The 19,578-nt window shown below is 56.5% G+C and overlaps 1 protein-coding gene across 2 annotated transcripts in view; it reads right to left on the reverse strand.

Moving 5' to 3' along the window:
• Nucleotides 1-1,875: 1,875 nt before the first annotated feature.
• PARVB (parvin beta) overlaps nucleotides 1,876-19,578 on the reverse strand; it is a 95,075-nt gene continuing 77,372 nt past the window's right edge. For both annotated transcript variants that reach the window (XM_045872360.3, XM_064590500.1), the window contains exons 9-13: nucleotides 17,503-17,564; nucleotides 14,840-14,908; nucleotides 10,247-10,348; nucleotides 6,201-6,273; nucleotides 1,876-4,728 (exon numbers count right to left, since the gene is read on the reverse strand). In XM_045872360.3, coding sequence (XP_045728316.1) covers nucleotides 4,652-4,728; nucleotides 6,201-6,273; nucleotides 10,247-10,348; nucleotides 14,840-14,908; nucleotides 17,503-17,564 — 383 coding nt within the window. In that variant the 3' untranslated portion in view covers nucleotides 1,876-4,651. The remainder of the gene's footprint in view (nucleotides 4,729-6,200; nucleotides 6,274-10,246; nucleotides 10,349-14,839; nucleotides 14,909-17,502; nucleotides 17,565-19,578) is intronic.

The following is a 19,578-nucleotide window of genomic DNA, read 5'->3' on the forward strand; positions in this document are numbered from 1 at the left end:
CAGGAGAGTCGGCGATCAGCTCAGACCCGAGCTGGGGTCCTGCACTTGAATCTTCCTGGGCCAGGATGAACCTGTGAGTATTCACAGCAGCAGCGACTGTGCTGAGGGACCAGGAAGCCAAGCACCCTTTCTCTGCTGAGAGATCAGGCAGAAAAGGGGCAGAGCAGGTGGGAAGCAGGAACAAGGGCACACGTGAGCAGGAAAGCAGCGTTGTTCCCAAGAACTTACAAAAATGACAACGTGTTAGTGATTATTACTGCTAATATTTATTGAGTAACTGAAGACGCAGCAGACATCGCTCTAGGGCTTTAATTTTACTGGGGGCAGCCTCTGGGGCAGGTGCTGCTTTCATCCCCACCTGCAGAGGAAGAAACAGAGGGGCAGGATCCCATTTCTGCGCAGCCCCCCCCCCCCCCGCCCTGATGGCCCCGTGCGAGCCCGGGCTTTGTGGCGCAGTGGGCCGGGAAGCAGCAGTGCCCACACCCCCGCTGGGCTTGGGCAAGTGTGGCGGGCCCGGCGTGGCCCAGGGGTCAGTCTGCTGCCGAGTCTCCGCGGAGATGGCATGCCCAAATGGGGGGCTGAAGAGTGCTTAATAAAGCATTGGCTGGGGCCAGGTTAAGGGAACCCAGAAGAGACGGCGCTGCCCCCCGAGACGGGCTACTCCGAAGCCCAGCGGGGCAGAGGACAGGGAGGACACCAGAGCCCAGAAAGAGATGGCTGGAGCGCTGAGCCGGCCGCCAGCCAGGGGCTGTGGTAGAGGGGGGCACGCCGACCCACGGTGGCCTGGCCGAGGGACAACTAACACCCTGATCTCGTTCACTCTCCCCCACCCTCCTTCCTGCTGGGGCCTCCCACTGGCCAAAACCCAGGGGAAGCCAGCGGCAAGAACACTCGCCCAGGCAGTCGGTGAGGCCAGGGCCGCAGCCACCGCGGGGCGGGGTGGGGGGGTGTCTCAGGGGCCGTCGGGAAACATCTGGCCCAACGTTGATGCCTCGGGACACAGTAGCGGCTCGGCAGCCTCCTGGTCAGGGCAGAGGCCGCCACTGTGGTGTCCTCGGACGAGTCCTTGATGGGGGGGGTCTGTCCCCAGCCTGGGGCTCCAGCCTTCCGGTGGCTCTGGGGTCACCTCATTGCCGGTATTAGACTCCTTCCTGTTCAAGCAACTACGGCGACGCCAGTTATCTGCCACTGGACCTGGGCTAATAAAGGATGTGTTACCAGTCGAGGAAGGCAGATCTTAAGTGAGGGAGTGATGATGGATCTGGTGAGGGAAACTGGAGGGAAATTTCCACCGTGGAAAGTGTGGGATAACGAATTGGCCAGAAGTCGCACGGGAACGATGTGGCTCTGGACCAGGCGTCCCTCCGAAGCTGGGTCCTTCCCAGCGGCTGTTTGGGATCCTTAGTGTTTTTACAGCACCAAGGCCTCGCTCTGCCAGTTAGCAGTACTTCAAGAGTGAGTTTTAATGCTGCGGACAGGAAAGTTCGAGGCCCCTGAATCCCCCCGTGACTTCTGCAGGGAAGGTTTACAGCACGGCCACCGTCGAGGGTCACCCGGGCCCCTCGTCCTGCAGCACAAGGGGCACACCATCCCCCCGGAGTGGGCTGTCCAGCCGGCGCCACCGGCCCCCTGTACACCCCGTTCTGCTTTGGACCCAGACAGATAGGCCGACCCGCCCAGCTTGGCTCATCCCTATTGCACATCCGCTGCTGTGACTGCTTTTCCCCCGTGGCTCCTGCCCAGGAACCCCTCGGCCTCAGCCCCCGCGGGGCCCGGCCCCCACACCGGGCTGCACGCTGGCTCCTGGGCCCAAGCACTGGGCCTGCGCGACCAAGGGCCACTAAGCGCATGAAAGCAAAAGCAGACACAGCCCCGCGCTCTCGAGGTCTTTATTGGAATACGTTCACAGCGCACAGCACTTTCCTAACCGAGGCTCTGGCTCCCGGGAGGTCAGGTTCACGGCAGGGCCCACGGCAGACCCGAGCAGCCACGGCTTCCCGCTGCCGGCCAGGCGGACGGCACTGGCAATGCAGCCAGGGGTTTAGCGGCTTTTATGCGATATCCAGACAACCAAAGGCGCCACTGCTTAAAACAGCTAAAAAGACAATGAAACACGGGCCCGCAGAAGGGGGTGAGAAAAGCATTCAGTTCCTTTAAAACACAGCTCTTTGTCACATCCAATTAGGACATTAGGGCTCTGCGTGCATAAGACCCTGTGGTTGTCACGGGGGAAGCCCAGCTGCAGGCAGCCTCCCCATGGCCAGCGGGGGCCTCCAACAGCCGCTCTAAGAAGGATAAAAGGGGACCATCTCACGGCCCCTGCCTGGGCCCTCGCTCGGGCCCTGCAGACCCTGAGCCAGTGCCACTCGGGTGCAAATGATCTCGCTTTCACTTAGTTCCTATAGAGGGTCCCACCTCCAACCAAAAAACAATGCACTGAAAAGGTGGGTCAATTGAGGAGGAAGGGTTCTAGAACTTTCCGAGATTAAGGGAAGTGGCTTCTGCTGCGCAAGTTACCCCAAGAAGACGTCCCAGCATCGCAGACCTGAAACGCACAGCTATGGTCGCTAAGCCAGGAGGGCTGATCACAGGAGAAGAGGCCGCCCCCAGAGTTCACCCTGCTCTCTGCCTCACGACTGCGCCCCCCACGCAGATGCCCAGGCCTCTCGTTGAACTCTGATTCAGAGCGGACAGTGAAGGGAGGGGAGGAGATGCATTCAGTGCAGGGAACCAACTTGAATAAAGCCAGTTTGGATGACAGATCACCTGCTCTGCTGGAACCTTGGCCTTAGAGGGTCAGCACCGTGACACAGCTGGCCCATATCTAGGGATCCCTTTCACCAGAAACACAGAGGGCTTGAAGCACATGCACCCCCCGCCCCCCAGGACCACTGCCTCCCTTTCTAGGCGCGGAGCCCGCCGGAGCTGCCCACCTGCGCTGAAAACCCCGAGGCTGCATTCTCTCCAAATGTCAGCCCCCCATCCCTCGGCCCCCGGGACCCCTGGGGATGGGCACAGCCTGGCCAGGCCCGCCTGTGAAAGCCGGGGGACCGGCCTCTGCAGCTCCAGCGGCCGGCAGGGAACCCACGCATGTAATGAAGTCAGCACAGAACGTTCCAGCCTTGGTTCTTCTGTCAGTGTGGCCCTTTAATGTCGCCGCGTCCCGCAGGAGACACTGTAATACTGTTTTAATTATTTCTGTCCCCTGCTGGGAAACCACCTCCATCAGACTCCAGCGGCAGAGCTGAGACAGGGGACAGGGGAATCAGCGTTTCCTGAGTCGTGAGTGCCGGCGTCCGATTTAATATTAACAACCAGCACGACCGCTCCGATCAACAGCAGGAAGGTGAAAATTGGAGAGGAGAAAGGCCTGTCCTGAGAGCTGAGAGCCCAGGAAGGAGGCTGCCGTGTGTGTGGGGGGGGGTGACACAGGGCAGCCGCCCCCACCCCGTTTCTCTCTTGAGCCAAAGTGAGCGGGCGAGGGGGCGAACAGCATTCCTTTCAGGGGTGCCCAGCAGGGGATGCCAGCAGGGTTGAAAGCCACACTGGGGAGGAGGGGGGTAAAGACGTCATATTCCCCCAATCAGGCCGGAACTGTGTCCCCCAGAATCCGTATGTTGAAGCCCTAAGCCCAAGTACCTCAGAATGTCCCTGTATTTGGAGATGGGGTCTTTACAGAGGTCGGTATGTTACAAAGAGGTCACAAGAGTGGCCCTCATCCATTATGACAGGTGTCCTTGTAAGAGGAAGTTAGGACGCAGACGCACGTGGCGCAGGAGGGCCACGTGAGGGCATGGGGAAGGGAGGCCATCTGCAAGCCGGGAGAGGGGCCTCAGGAGGAGCCAGCTCTGCCTTGATGCTGGATTTCTGGCCTCCGGAACTGGGGCACCATCCGTTCCTGTTGTCTAAGTCCCCGCCTGTGGCCCCTTATTAACGGCGGCCCCTGCAAACTGAGAGGCCCCGCTTTTTATAAAAGTTTAAAAATGCATCTATTCCCAAACAGGGCCTCTGAGATGTATCAAGCAACACTTTAGATCCGGCTCCCGACCTAGCCCACTTGGCCGTCACCAAAAAAAAAAAAATCAGAAATCGCTTCAGCGAATCCTGCCTCCTGCATGGTGGCAGCTGAGGGTCACCCGGGTCTTAGATGTTTGTGCAAAAGGTAAAGGAGAAACACTGGCTGGTCAAGGAGCAGAATGTGGGGCGGGCCCTCCTGTCCCATCAAAAGCCCCTGGGACTTTAGAGGGAAGTTTTTAAAACTACAAAACGCTTTTTACTAAAAAGGCCTCGCTTCCAAGGAGATTCCCCGCCACAGTCAGGCTGACTCACGGCTCCTCAGAGCTGTGGGTGCTGTTCTGATCACCCATGGCCGTGGTCGTTAACTGCTCCATGGAAAGGCTTGCAGGGCGCCCCCCCCACAGGCTGAGGGGTGGGGGGTCTCAGGGCCGACACGTGTCTCAGCACTTGTGGGGCCACATGCCAGCACTGGGGTGCAGAATCCTGCCTTTCAAAGGATCCTGCCCACTGCGGGCTACACAGGGGAGCTTAAAAGCAATAACCCGAAGAGGCTGGTTGGCGTGGGGGAGGGGTGGGGTGGGGAACAAGGCTGGCGGGCCTCCCGGCCCTGCAGGGTCTCCGCTGCTCGCTGCTCTCACTCCAGGTGCTTGTACTTGGTGAAAAGGTTGTAAAGAACCCTCAGGGTGGATTTGAGATCCAGGTTCACCACATCTGCGGAAGGAAACGGAGACGCCGTTGGCGGGGCGAGAGCACTTGGGCCCTGGCGCCAGCATGCGGGAGGCACGGGGCACCTGTCACGTCCCCAGCAGGGTGCTTCGGTTTCAAGACCGATAGCCACCCCACCCCGGACGCCCTGGGCAGCGCCATCCCGGGACACTGGCTGCTATGAGAGGCCCCAGCCCACCAGCCCTCTCCACGAGTACCTGGGATGCTCCTGCATCCCTTGTAGGACCCGCATCGGGCAAGTCTGGGGACCAGTGGTGCCTGTGGATGTGGGCTGTCCAACAGCCAAGGACGTTTACTGGGGTCCAACACCCACGGGCCAACCTGTGCCAGGACAGAGAGCGGGCCCTCTGGGGCAGGGCGGGGTGGGAGCTGCTGTTCCCTCCTGCCCCCTCAAGGTCAAGCAATGCTATGTGGTGTGGCCCACGGCAGGACCCTCAGGGGACCCGACAGCCCAGGAAGTCCAGGCTGCCTTCTTCGGTGGGAAGGGCACCTGGGTCTTCTTCTCACTTGCCCTGTGACCTCAGACAAGTGACCTCCCTGCTCTGGGTCTTAGGCTGTTTGCCTATAAAACTGGCCCATCGGATCAAATGATGCCCGAGGCCCTTCTCGGGCCACGGAAAGATCGTGATCTTGCTTTCCCCCTGCAGGTACTCAACCCCAGAGCAAGAAATAGCATCTCTTCCAGAGAAAGGCTGGCTGAGCGGTTGCCGTGAACCAACAACTGTCCTTATACCGAGGCCCAGAGTGTCTCCAATCTCAGCTTGTCAGAGCAGGGGGGAAGCAGGGAGAGCTGGCACAACCATCTTTCCTGCCTTCCCTTTGCAAATGAGACGAAGACTCACTGAGGAGAAACAGCCTGCCGGCCAGTTTACCCTCACAGTGAACTCGAGGGTTCACACATGCACCCAGGGCTCCCAGTCTCCCAGGCCTGAGGCTTCAGCCCCAGCCACCTCCCACCCCCCTGGGCCAGCCAACACTGCAGTGGGAGGAGACCAGTAGCTACCGAACCAGAGGCAGCCGGCAGGACCGATGCCCTCTGTGAATGCGCAGGTCTGAGGAAGGGGCTGCAGGGGGCTAAGCCAGGCCTGCTCCTGGTTCCCCAGCCTCCCTGCCCTGGTGGTCCCACCACCGGCTGCCCATACCTCCCCGCTGCGGCTCAGACCCACACGTGGCATGACTGTGCCTCATCCCTGCAGGGACATCAACCCAACACTCATCAAACTGCGGCAGGCCTTTAATATCCTTGCAAGGCATGAAACAGCATCTCTAGCCTGAGCCCGGCACCTGCAGGGGCGCGCAGACCCTGAGGCTCGTGGGCAGAGGTCATGTCCTCCAAGTCAAGCAGTTACTAAAGACCAGCATTGGTGGTTCCGCCAGCACAGTCCTCCTGGGTCCCTGAAGCTAAGGGCACAGGGGGCACGGGAGCTGGGGTTGGCGGGGCTGGGGCGGGGCGTTACCTTCAGGGCGAGCCTTGGGTGTCTTGAGCCCTCCGTCCAGCATCAGCTCAAAGGCAAACGCCACGTTGTGGACCTGCCAAGGAAGCAAGAGTAGAATTGGCACATTCCCAGACCCAAGCGGCGCCACGCAGGGCACGGGGTGGGCAGGGGCGTCGGGAGAAGACGTTCACTAGATGGTCCTTACTCCCCTCACCAGAGATCAGGGGGCAGCTCAGAGATGCAGGGCTGAAGGCGCAAAGCTTGCCCTTAGAGGGCTCTGGGGTCTCCAAGTGTCTGCTCTGTCACAGGCCACACGATGAGAAGTGGCCGTGACCCTGTCCCTTTTACAGACGAGGAAGCCAAGGCTCAGAGAGGACAAGCCCTTCCCAGAGGCACCCAGCGCTACGCACCATCCCCAGCACAGAGCGGCCACCCACCATGTGCTGGGAGGGCCTCCCAGAGCTGCGTGTGCATCACTGTGGGCAGGACATCGCTCTCGGGGCAGTGGTGGCCCAGGCACTGGGCAGGCACTGGGGACCCTGCCGGAACAGAAGTCAGTCCAATGGTGGCTGCAGGGGGCAGGCAGCAGGGCCCTGGTCCTGGCCTCGACTTGCTAGATGTCACAGAAGGTGGACACCCCACCCACAACCCCCACATGGCTTCTCCCTGAAATGAAAGGTACCACTCAGCCCACGAGGATGCTGGAAGCTTGTATTCCACTAACAACCTCTGAAGAGGTTTAAAATAACACCTCCTCTGCTGCATTCATCCACCTGAATCACAGAGACGCCGGGTGATCAACCAAATCACAGCCAACCATCTGGGAGCAAAGGCTGTTAGGGGGTAGGATGGGGGGGGCACCAAAAATAAAATAAATCATAGAGTCAGAGCTAGAGAGGACCCCGGGGCTCTTGGTAATCACATATCCTTTCAACAGTAATATCTTCATGATTTCAGGGTAAATGAGCCAGAAACATGATCATTTTACTTACGGTTTAATAATTAACCAGGAAAACGATGTTTGACAAAATAACCCGCTGTTGGTCAAAATCCCAGCAGCTCAGGGACCGCGCAGTGGCCTCCAGGACCCTTGGCAGCACAAGCACTGGGCAGGTGGTGCTCGGAGGGGCCCCGTGTGGGGACGGACCCTGCAGGCCCCTCACACCAGGGCTGGGCGGGGCTGCACATGACCAGATGCAGGGGGCCCGGAGGACCCTGGGCCATTCCCGAGGCCCTCTGGAAAAGGCCAAGCAGGGTGTCAGACGTCCAGGTGTACAGAGCCAGCCCAGCCCAGAGGAAGGGCCATGGGATGCGCCAAGGCCACTTTTCGGAGGAGGCCCCAGGGCTGAGACGAGTTAGGACAGGGAGAGACGGCTCCTCAAAAGTGCTCGGCGCTGAGCAGGTCGGCCTCCTGAAACCCCACGCCTGCCCCACACCAAGAACAGCTCTCGCCCAGACCCACCTCTCCGTAGTGCAAGACTTCCTTCTGCTTCCTTCTCAGTCTGAGGAAACCACCCGACAGGAAGTCACCGCCACCCTGCTCTCGTCCCAGCCATGTCCTCACCTCTACCGACCCCTCATGACTGCAGAGAAGCCACCCCTGAGCCCAGGCCCCCAGGACAGGGCAGACAGAGCAGCAAACAGCTCCCCAGACCCAAGGGGACCAGGCCACACGCCGTGCCCCAAAGCCCCATGCCACCAACTGGGAGCCAGCCACACAGCCAGGACACCCTGAAATCCTTTCCCTCTGCAAGTCAAGGGATTTTTGAAAACCTGGCCAAGTGACAGAAGAATAGAAGGTTCTAGAATAGGAGTGGGCTCCTCCACTGTGCCCTGCTGAATGTGGAAGATTGGGTTGTCTCTCGGTTCTTCTGAGATCCCGTTTCCTCGTCCCAAGGGAAGGAATCAGATGAGGGGATAGAAGGGAAAGCACTTTGAGAATGTGAAGCCCTTTCTCGTATTTGCTGGTAAGAACCTGAGTCTCCAGGACGCACTCCACTCCCCAGAGAGAGGGATGCTGTGGAATCTTCCAGAAAGATGATCGATGGGCACAAGGTACTCAGCAAAGTGGCTCCCATGGAGTAAGATTATAAAACAAAAAGCCACGGGTCGTATCCACGTCTCAGAAAGCTCAAAGGGTGCCGTGTGTCTGTGTGCAGGAACCTAGGGGGTCTGGTCTCATTTTTTAAAAATCTAGTGCAATTGTTTTAAAAAACATAGGTCATCGTTCCACTGGGGGACAGCATCCCCTGATACGTGTCCGATTTCGCTCACCGGCCCTTGGTGCCCTCCCTCGGGAAACGCAGAGCTGCTGTAGATTCCCAGCATCGGGGCAAACGCGCCCCACGCAGCCTGGTCCCCCAGGGGATACCCAGTGCGAGGTCCCCTGCAGCCACCACGGCCCGAGAGCTCGGCTGCGGGGCCCAGCCTGGAGCGAGCTCAGGTCTGTACAGCAGGGAGATGCCACTGCCCGTGAACCGGTCATGAGCTAATAAATATGACGAGCTCACAAAGAACTTGCCAGTAGCTGCCATGATGACCATCACTCCCCACGGGGGGCAGGGAGAGAATCCAGGGAGCTGGATAAGAATGCACTGGAATTCCAGCGTCCTCCCTGAGCAGAGCCACCCCTTCATGAGCGCGAACGGGCTCCCAGCATGCTGGACGCTGCCCCTAAAACAGCCTTTCCTTCAGGCAGAGGCAAAGCAAAGGCGGACGGTGCTTCGGGCCTCTCACACCTCCCAGGCCAGGGCGGCAACCCACAAAAATTTTCACCCCTGTTGCAAAAGGAATTAAGGCCGGGCCCGGAGAGAAGGCTCCCCTACCCTGCCATGTGCACAGTCTCATCTTGGGAAAAAAAAAAAAACCAGTTCCGGCCCCTTGGCTCGATTCACCGTTCCTGCCGGCATCGTTATTAATTTGAACAAAGGAAATCTCTCTCCCCCAACAATGCTTCTGCAACCAGCCCCACCGGGCCTGGAAACGCACGAGCCTCTTCCCCACATCATCTGTGTTCTCATTTCCAGAACAACAGCACAAGCACCCTTGTTTCCTGATGGAGTCCTGCCCGCTCCCCTCTGGCCCGTGCTCTCTCCATTCGCCCTGGCTCACCCGTGCCAGGCCCTCTCTAATCTGTTCTGATTCCATCTCAGCAGGCGAGGCAGGAACAACATTTGGCCGCCAGTGAACAGCCTGGAAGGTGCTAGAAGTATGCAGATTGACAAACACTGGCCCCGTTACCGGATGTTTCCCTGGCTGCCACCACCTGCTAGCATTGTCTGCCTCTCTGACTCACGGGTCTAGCACTTTGGGAAGATCCAATGACAGATGCCCGTGAGTCCGAAGCAATATGGACAGTGCAAAAGCCAAGTTTCTAAAGGCAATGCGCTAACTACTGTCTGGACAGGTTGCATTCCGGGGAGCCCTGAGCAGCAGGCCAAACACCCAGGCACAGACAGGGACACGGGGGCTCAGCAACTCGAATCCAAAGGTTAGGCCCTTTGACCCCAACAATCCTCCGTGGGGAATCTCCCCTAGAAAACAATCCACAGGAATAGAGATAGATAGACAGACAGAGAGATCGATCGATAGATAGATGGACTCGAGAAGATGCCCTATTATTTTAATGGGGGAAAAAAAAAAACAGAAACAAGTTAATTGTCCAAGAGTGTCAGAGCCACGGGACTCTGAGCCACCACTGAGGACAGCACCTGGGGAGGTCGGAGGCAGCTGGGAAAACCAGAGGTGCATATGCATGGCATCAACAGTGGAAGGATCTGCAAGTTTACAACATCCGACCACCATGATTAAAAACGCTACCGTCCCATGGGAAAGACCCCGAAGAGAACACGGCACATGGTGCTCGGGTATGTCTGGCACTGCTGATGGGTTTACTTCTATGACTGAGGGTTGGGTTATGTCTCACTGCAGTACCATTTGGGGGACAGCTTTATTTTTTTTGAAGATTCCAGCTAGACTCCAAAAAGAGCCATGGGGGGGCAGGCCTAGGCTGTGCACTTTAGCGAGCCCATCCGGGGCTGCTCTGAGGACGGAGACCACACACGTACCTTCTGGTCGAAGCTATCCGGGGTCAGGTAGAAGTTGTGCAGGGGCACGAAGTAGTCCTCCAGAAGGCCCATGAGCAGAACCAGGTAGACGCCATCTGCAAACTACAGAGAAACACGTGGTGATGTTTCCGGGCTGTACAGGGAGGTAGTGAATGTTCTGCATTCATTGCAAAGAAGGAAAATGTTTTAAAGTATGAAATCCATGCCTCACTCAGGCATGAACCTGTAATTAGGTGAAGGACCCGGGTGCAGAGCATCTCGCTCAGGACTGGATGTGGCCACGCATGTGTTTGGGGTTGAAGCGCATCCACGTGAATAGGGCCATGGCTCTGGAAGCGGGCAGCCTGGCCACAAGGCCCGTCCCCCCACTATTGACCTTGAGGTAACACTGGCTCCCATCTCTCAGGGTTGGCATGAGGACCCAGCATACAGTGAGCACCCCATCGGTGTCGGCTTCTGGAATGATCCATCCATGCATGACCTGCAGGGTGCCCTATGCTTTGGTTTGGGTTCTGCTGCCCCGTTCCACCTGCTCACCTTGTCAGCTGTCTGAGCACCTTCTTCTAGCTATGCTCACAGTGCCAGACACTTTCCCCTGCTTGAGCCCTGGTGACCATGAGCCTTTGTCCATCTAGATGAGCCTCTAGTGTCCATCCCAGCTGGGCCCTGAACACCAGGCTGCGCTGGGTCAGGGAAAGGCCTGCAGGCTACAGCCCTCAATCCGGACCCCTCTCCCTGCCACCAGCCCAGCAGCACCATCCATCCACAGGAGGGGTACCAGGAATCTAGAACAAAAGGCCCCACTCTTTGGCAGACAGCCCTCCCCCACCCCCAATTAGCCAGGGAACAATTACTCCTTTTAAAGATAAAGCAATGGAGACCAATGAAGGCCCCACAGAGCACAGAGATGGCATCTCTGAGGGGCCGAGACTTGCTGGGGTCCACTGCACGGCCAGTATTTATGAAGACCCCAGCCTCCAGATGTCTGAAACTGAGCTGTCCAACATGACCACCACTGGCCACACGCACCTATTGAAATTAGACATTTTTTTGTTTGAATGTTGCTGGTTTATTTTTCCTGTGGTAAAATATATATAATAACATGAAGTCTACCATTTTACCCATTTTAAAATATCCAGGTCATTGGCATGAAGTCCATTCATACTATGTGCAACCATCCATCCATCCATCCATCCACCCAACCAACCATCCATTCTAGCACTCACATCATTTTGCAAAACCGAAACTGTGCCCATTAAACACCAACTCCCCCTCCCCCTCCCCCAGCCCTTGGCACCCACCACTCTGCCCTCTGTCTCTGAATTTGCCGCAAGATTTATCCTTTTGTGTCTGGCGTATGCTGACTTTTTTTTTTTAGTCGTGATAAAACATACATAAAATGTACCATATTAATCATTTTTAAGCATAGAGTTCAGTCTTAATTAAGTACATTCACGCTATGACATAACCAAGTTCCAGAACTCTTAAACCGAAAAAATGTCTAAATTAACGAAAATACAAAATTCCGTTCCTGTCGCACCAGCCACATTTCAGGTGCTCAGCGGCCACCTGCGGCAGGCAGCTCCTGCAGCAGACGTGTGCCGACAGGACCCCTCCATCACTAAAAGGAAGCTCTCTTGGCCGGCGTGGACCCCTGGTCTAGAAGAACGCCACGCAGGACAGCAGGACAGCCGTGAGGGGCTGGGCACCCAGGAGCCCTTCAGCTCCGGAGACTGATGAGCCGAAGGAGGCCTTTACTGAAAATAGCAGCTCCCTCCACCATCCTAGGCAGGCCACCAAGGCCTCCGATTTAAAGATGAAAAGTCCAAATCGCAAGTGTCCAGTATCACCACGTTGAAAGGGGAAGGGGAGCGAAGACACAAAGCACAGGGCAGAGGGACGCCGTCCTTCCCGGGCCTGCCGAGGACGGCTCTCTGGACTCCCCCCGCTGACACCGAGCCAGCAACAGGCCCAAAGAAACCGGCTCTCTCCACAGCATGGGCCCATTTCCAGGCTGTCCGCGAATGAAGATCCCGCCCCCAGCACCTGCCCAGGAGGTGTAGGGAGCCTCTGCTCCCTACACGGCATCCCCGAGCCCAGCCCCGGTCCCCTCGTGCATGGGGCGGTGGGAGAAATGGTGACTGCAGAGGAAGGCACGGAGGGAGAGGGGTGCCCGGGAGAGTGAGAGCCAGGAGAGCACAGCGGCTTATCAGCAAACCGACCCTCCAGCTCACACTCCCGAGAGCGCACATCAGTCCTGGGTGGGGGTGTGCTCTACCTCAGACCCCCACGGATGCCCCAGGGCTCCCACGGCACTGTCTCCACCAACACCCAGCTTGTAAAGGCATGACCTCCACTAAGCCTCCCTGTGCCTGCTGCCCCCTCAACATAAGGAGAGAAGCTCAGAGAAGCTGAGTAGCTGGCTCGGTATCACACAGCTAGGAAGTTGCCCAGAATATAGAAGTGGTTGTAAAAAGGAGGAAAAAAGACATGAATGCGCTCGCGCGCGCGCGCGCGCGCACACACACACACACACACACACATCCCTGAGCAGGGCTTTGAGCCCACGTCTCCCTCATGATGAACATTGTTTATAAAACTACCTCTTTTCTGCTGGACCACTGGTTAAAAACGCTTATAAGATACTACTTTAAGCGTGGTGATAGAGAAAAAAGGAGACACTGGGTACATCCAGATCAACGCAAACTGAGGTGCAGAGTCTCAGTCCGGGGTGTCCGGCGACTCCTGCTGGCACGTGGGCCAACCTGGAAGTAAGAGTCAGGAATGGCTCGCAGGGCCCAGGACGTTCAGGCAGGTCCTTCCTGGGGCCTCAAAGCATCACTGCCTTCCAGGAATGTGTCCTGACGAAGCAGACGGAGGCACCACCAGCTGAGTGCAGAGAGCCCCCGCACCACCCGTCACGAGAGTGGGAAGCGCCTCATCACGAGGAGCGGGCTTCACGCAGTGCACTAGGATGGAATAGAAGGCAGTCCTCAGGGGTGACCAGTATGGACAGACAGACAGACCGGGCAACGGAGAAAGGATGAGATGGAATCACGCACGCAGCCTCCAACAAGAAGATGCTGACGATAAAACTACATAACAAAGAACACATTACGAAAAGAGCCGCACGGTATGACCCACTGTCATTAACAAAATATACTTGTGCATGTAAAAAAACATCTAGAAGAGCCCACATCCCACCGTTAACTGCAGTCAGGTAGGTCTGGAGAGGATGAAGGGGGGAGACGGTGGGGATGGAGAAAGGAGGACTGTTACTTTTAGGTTAGGACACTTCGGGACTGTTAATATACCGAATGGTAAGTATCAGAGGCTAAGTGTGCAATGTTCATAAACTGCGACAAATGATGCACAGGTAAATATACTCATTAAAAACAGTCCATTTGGCTTTCCAGGACAGACCCATGCAGTCCGTGATTAGCCAGCCAGGTGGAGGAAAGGTCCAGAACAAAACCCTCAGCACAGTTATCTCTGGGCACTGGGATTAGGAATGATTTTTGTTTTGCTTATCTGCATTTTCAGACATTCTACAACGAACTGAATTACTTTTTTAATTAGAAAAGCAAATGAGAAAAGGCAAAGAAAGAGACAGGAACGGAGGCAATCACCCAGGGGTTTAAGAAGGATCAGCTAGGGGTTAGAGGAATCTGCACCAAGAACTGTTAACGACTCCGAATTCGAGCACACACCTAATCCTGGGAAAATTATATTTTGTGCTTTGATGCCTGCTGAGTGCTTGAAACATATTTTTACTATGCGGCGTGAGCTTTGAGTGGAGTGGGGGAGTATACTTTATATACTTCCCGCAGAAGAAATATTTTGTGCACATTCACTGGACAGGTATTCGGCGAGCACTTGCGCAGTAAGCATGGCGATGGAGAACAGAAGCGGGGTGAGGGGGAGGGCGCGGAACGTTCTAGACTTAAAGAATTGCACCTGCCAAGGCCCTTCGGTGGGGGAGGCGTGACGCCTCAGAGGGTGTTAGGGTTGAGCTGTGTCCCCCTAAAAAGATGTGTTGGAGTCCTAACCCGCAGAACCTGTGAACGTGACCTTATTTGGAAGAAGTCATTACTGAAAGTAACGGAGTTAAGATGAGGTCACCAGGATGGGCCCTAATCCAACACAACCAGTGTCCTTACTAAAATGGAAAATCTGGACACAGACGCACACACGGGGGGAGTGTCCCGTGACCATGAAGGCAGGGATCCCGGCAGGACGTCTACAACCCAACAGAAGCCAAGAATCACCGGCAAAACCCTGCAGCGGGGGGAGAAGCCTGGCACAGAGACCCCCTCACAGCCTCAGAAGGAAACAGCCCTGCCCACATAGGTCTGAGACTCCAGCCTCCAGGATGGTGAGGATGGAAATGTCTGTGGTTTAAGCCACTCCGTCTGTGGGACTTGGTTCCAGCAGCCACGGGAAATTAAGACAGAGGGCCCGAGAGAAGGCCAGAGAAGCTGGGCTTTGCTGTCCCAACTGCTGGGTGGCCATTCCTTGTCAGACGAACAAGATGGCGCCTGCCACCAGGGATCAAGAGCTGGCTGAAAACACGAACCCCAGAGGACTGCTCACCTGGGTCTCCAGTTCCGTCACCTCCAAGTTCAGCTTGTTCAGGTGCTTGTTCACAAACGTGATGAGAGACTGTGAAGGCAAAGACACAGGAGCTGTGAGTGAGAGAGTCCGCTCGTCTGTTCCCATCCGACGGGATGGACCGGACATTGGGCATCACCGGCTTTGTCAGACGGTCCCGTCATCTCCTCCGTTTGCTAAAATAAAAGGCTCGGGTTCTCACAGCGACCCTTGGTTTTTAATGGAATAATGCTTCCATCCGCCCCCGTTGGAGAAGAACGTGCATCTCTGTCCGCCAACCTGGGCACACACGTGCTTATCCACACACACGTACATGTTTAACAATCCTGTAGAAGAACAATCAGCTCCCTCAAGAAGGATAAAACCGTCAGGGGGAGACAACTGGGTTTTTAGATGCATCTTAGATGCAACCTGGAATGAGAGAAGGCCGACCTGAGGGGCCACACTCATCCGCTTCAGTGACCTATGTAAGCTTGATCTCAGGGAAGCAGGGCCACCGGGCTCTCCTCTTAGCAAAAGTTTAAAACTTGTCACCTGTAACTCTTCTCACCCAGCAAACCCAGCTTCAGGGGGACGCAACACCAGCCACACACCCCCCACCCCGGGACACGACTGCCTTTCCTTATTCCTGCTACTCAAATTTACTGAGCAGCTACTACGTGCCAGGCATTCTGCTGGCTGGCGTTGCGTCCCCCTGAAGCTGGGTTTGCTGGGTGAGAAGAGTTACAGGTGACAAGTTTTAAACTTTTGCTAGAGAGGAGAGGCCGGTGGCCCTGCTTCCCTGAGATCAAGCTTACACATATATGTACCTGGTGGGGATGACAGAGAAATCAAGGGCCAGGCCCAGCGTGTGAGACGTGCCACGGAGGGGAGCTCTGCTGAGCACAAGGAGAGGCGTGTGTCCCCCCGCAGGCTGCTGAGGGAGGGAGCATCTGAGTGGGCCTGCGGGGCAGGCCAAACGGGAGATGGGAGTGGAGGGGCGGGTAGAGCGGGCACCCAGGCCCCGAGCACATGTGCAAACACTTTGGGATCTTCAGGCTGCATCTGGATGTGGACGGGATGGAAGAGAGTAGGACGGGTGACCCTGGAGAAGTGGACAGGGTCCCCCTGCTTTTATTCTGGGGTACAAGGAGCCACCAACACAGCAACTCTCAATGTGGGGGTGTGGAAGGGCCAGGCTGGAAGTAGGAAGCTGTCAGGCAGATGAAAGGATTTTGTCTTGTTCGTCCCTAGTGCCTAAAATACGTCTTTTCAAAGAATAAATTAACATCGTATCTCTGAAAGACAGACCTCATGCCATGCCATGGCTACCCAACGCTACCCGATGTACTGTGCGCTGGGCCTTTGCATGGACATGATGATATTTTACTCTCACAGCACCCCGGAGAGGTGGGTCCTGCCTCAGTCCTGACAGATGGGGAAACTGAGGTAGGAGTTATAATCTGCTTCAGGTCACACAGTTGATAGGTGGGGGGGGCAGATTTTAATCTTCTTGCGCATTCACGGATGGGTTCTGTCAGGAGACAGATGTGGCAGGAGTAGGGGTTGGGGGCACTGCTTGGAGGCCCCAAGGTGCATCACTCATGACCCAAGGATGCCAAGTAGGCTCCACCCCAGAAGGACCACTGGGATCGTTCTGCTACCCTTTTGCAAAGTGCTTCCAAGAACTAATAAGCTCATTGTCCCAGGCTGGACCAGCATTTTCCAAAGGTGGGTTCCATGGGAATTTAATACATTCAATCACAAGATAAACAAACAGATCAAACCACTGACAAACAAGTTTGGAAAATCCTTCCTACCGAGTCCCCTCTTGGAGAATTCCAAACGCATGCCAGCATATTAAAGGTCCCGAGAAGTCCTGCATTAGGAAACCTGTTCTGGGCAATTGTGCTAGACAAAGAGCTCTCTCTCCTAGGGCATGGGCAGAAATGACTGCTCCTTGGATTTTTTACAGGGAGGTGGAAAGTCCATCCATCCTCCCACTGGCTCCCCAAGTGAGATGTCTGCAGGTGCTCAGATAACTCCACAGGCAGAGAGCTGAGTCTCGATTCCTTCTGGGTGAGAACAAGCCCTCCTGGCAGATGCCCCTGGAAGCTCATCATTCCCCAGCCCCTGACTCCACAGCCTCAGTTCGCATGTTTTTTGTTTGTTTCCATCCGTAGCCTACATGTAGGCTGCCTGGGCTGATGAAGGGCCTGTCCTTGCGCTCCTTTGTGGAGGGAAATGGGCCAAATGCACACACGGGGCAGTTCAGCCAGCAAAGGCCCGCCTGTGTACCGGGCAGGTTGTGAATACAGCCTCGTGGTAATGAGGCCTGCAAGAGTCAGCAGGCTGACACACTTAAAAACACTTCCACATTGAGAAAAAGCCTTGAGTTGGAATAAAGGGCCACGGTGGTGCCTGGCTGGCTAATTCACTCAACAGAAGCGGGCGGGTGGCAGGAAGATACCCAGGGAGCAGAGATGTTGAGTTAAAAGGTGCTAATTTTATGCACTGTAGTTACGTTTTTGACTATAATTACACTTCAATCCATGTGGCAAACATTTCAGAGATTTCAAACACGTTCCCACCTTCTTCCCGGCATGGAGTGCATGCTGTAGACAGAAGCCTGGAGACAGAGGGAAGCAGCCCAGCCTGGAGCTTACCTTCTTCACCACGCTGAGCTTGTCCGGGGCGTGGTCGAAGAGGGTGTCGAAGGCGTCCCGCTCTGCATGGGCAAGTGGAGAGGCACAGGTAGGGTTTATGGAAATGTCCCTGCCCGTTCCGGGGACCACGCAGCTCCTGACCTCCCGGGATGTCCCGCCCCTACGCTCCCCGCCCGCCTAGAATCCTCTTCATTCCCGCCAGAACCCAAGGGCAGGTGCGGTTGAAGAGCAAAATCAAGGAAAAGATGCTTCTAAGTACCCCCCCAACCCCATTTCTATCTTGTAATGTGAAATTCACAGGCGGCACTTGGACATCTACCCATGACATCCTTGACCTGAGGCATCCCTTGCCCGCCTCTCTCCTTCCCCACACTCCTTGCGTACCAGTAAATCTCGCTAGTGCCTCCGAGCACATCTCCTGATCAGCACGGCTGCTAGCTCCATACCAGCCCCACGGCCCTCAGCGGCTGAAGTCTCCTGCTTTGCTGGCCTCCCTCCTCCCCTCCCGGCCCTCTGATCCCTTCTCCTAGCAGGAACACTGTAGACTGGATCAGTTCTTGCCCCTCCCTACCCCTGCCCCCACCAAAACTCTCCAACCGCTTCTCATCACTCCTAGAATAAAATTCATTCCCTCTCCCGTGGCCCATGGGATCCAGTGGGTGCAGTCACCCCCCAACACATGCACCCTCCCCGACTTCACTCCACCAACCAGCTCCCCGGCTTCTCCTCCATCACACACCCACCACAGGGCCTTTGCACTTGCTGTTCACCTGCCACACTTCCTCCAGCTTGCTCTCAGATGTCACCTCCTCTGAAGGGCCTTCCATGACCATCCACACCTAGAAGAGTGCCCCACGCCCACTACCTGTCCTCTGACCCTAATATGCTTCTCAAAGCACTTAATCACTACTTGAGAGTACATCTCATTATCATGTATCTGCTGGACAGTAGCTGCTGGTCTCTCAGCTCCGTGCTGGCTGAAACCAGTCTCGCTTGTTCCCTCCACTGCCTCAGAACAAATGAACAAACCAGGAAACCCTGCTCCAGAATCTCTCTCCAGCAATCCTTCTGGGGGTGTCCCCCTCTTTGGGAGCACCTGCAGGGCCTCAGGCGGCCTGTTCTGTCATGTCCCACCCAGCCTCCTTCTTCCCGGTGAGCCCCAACCCACTCTGCTACTCAAGGGCCCAGCCGTGCTCTCCAAATCAACACAGAATCAATCCCTTCCCTTTCCAACGTGAGGCCACTGGAGGCCAGGTCAACATGGCTCTCAGTGGATAAGAAGGAGCCGGGTGGGCCGGGAGCCAGGTGCCTGGTTCTAGCCTGTTGTTGCTATGGTGGGGCCTCATGGAGGCAGGACAGAAGCTTGCTGCAGCCCAGAGCCCAGGCAGGAAGACTGAGGCCTCAGAGTGGATGCAGAGCTGTGGGGAGTCACTGGCAGGGTAGAGAGGGAAAGGGAGGAGGGCATCTGGAAGGCCCTGGGGTCCCGACTTCTGTCTTCCAGGAGCTAGCTGTCCCCCCAAGGTGCCCGGGGCAACATATGCTCCGAGGACCTCAGCCAGTAGACAGACCCACTATTACTTGAGGGCAGACCCCAGCATGGAGTTCTGGAGGCTGGGGAGCCCAGCCAGCTTGGGTGGGGTAGGGGTAGGAAGCCTCCACTGCCTCTCTGGAGATGGCCGGGAGCCCAGAACCAGAGCTGACCCAGGGCCTGCTTCAGGACTGCCCGGCCCGGCCCATGGAGAGGGAGAAGGAGGGAGAAATCAGAGAGAAGACAGGCTGACACCCAAGTAAGCCAGAGAACCAGGTCTCCTGGAGGAAGCATCCCAGCCCTTCCCCCCAGCCTGGCCCCAAAAGGAAAGCACTCGGGTGTCCCAGGTCTAGGGCGTGGGGAGGCAACTCACAGCCCCAGCCCAGCCCAGGTAGCATCCTCCTTGGCCTTGGGGGTGGGGAGAGGGAAGGTGAGGCAGAGAGGAAGGGAGAGGTGGAAGGGCTGTGTGTGTGCGAGCATGTGTGGGGTGTATATGCACACCCACGTGGGGCGCATGTGTGTGCATGCGTGTGCACACAGTACATACA

The sequence above is a fragment of the Mirounga angustirostris genome, unplaced genomic scaffold (genome assembly GCF_029215605.1).
Source record: "Mirounga angustirostris isolate CCGP_5_RB_7025 unplaced genomic scaffold, mMirAng1.0.hap1 SCAF_5, whole genome shotgun sequence".
Classification (NCBI taxonomy): domain Eukaryota; kingdom Metazoa; phylum Chordata; class Mammalia; order Carnivora; family Phocidae; genus Mirounga; species Mirounga angustirostris.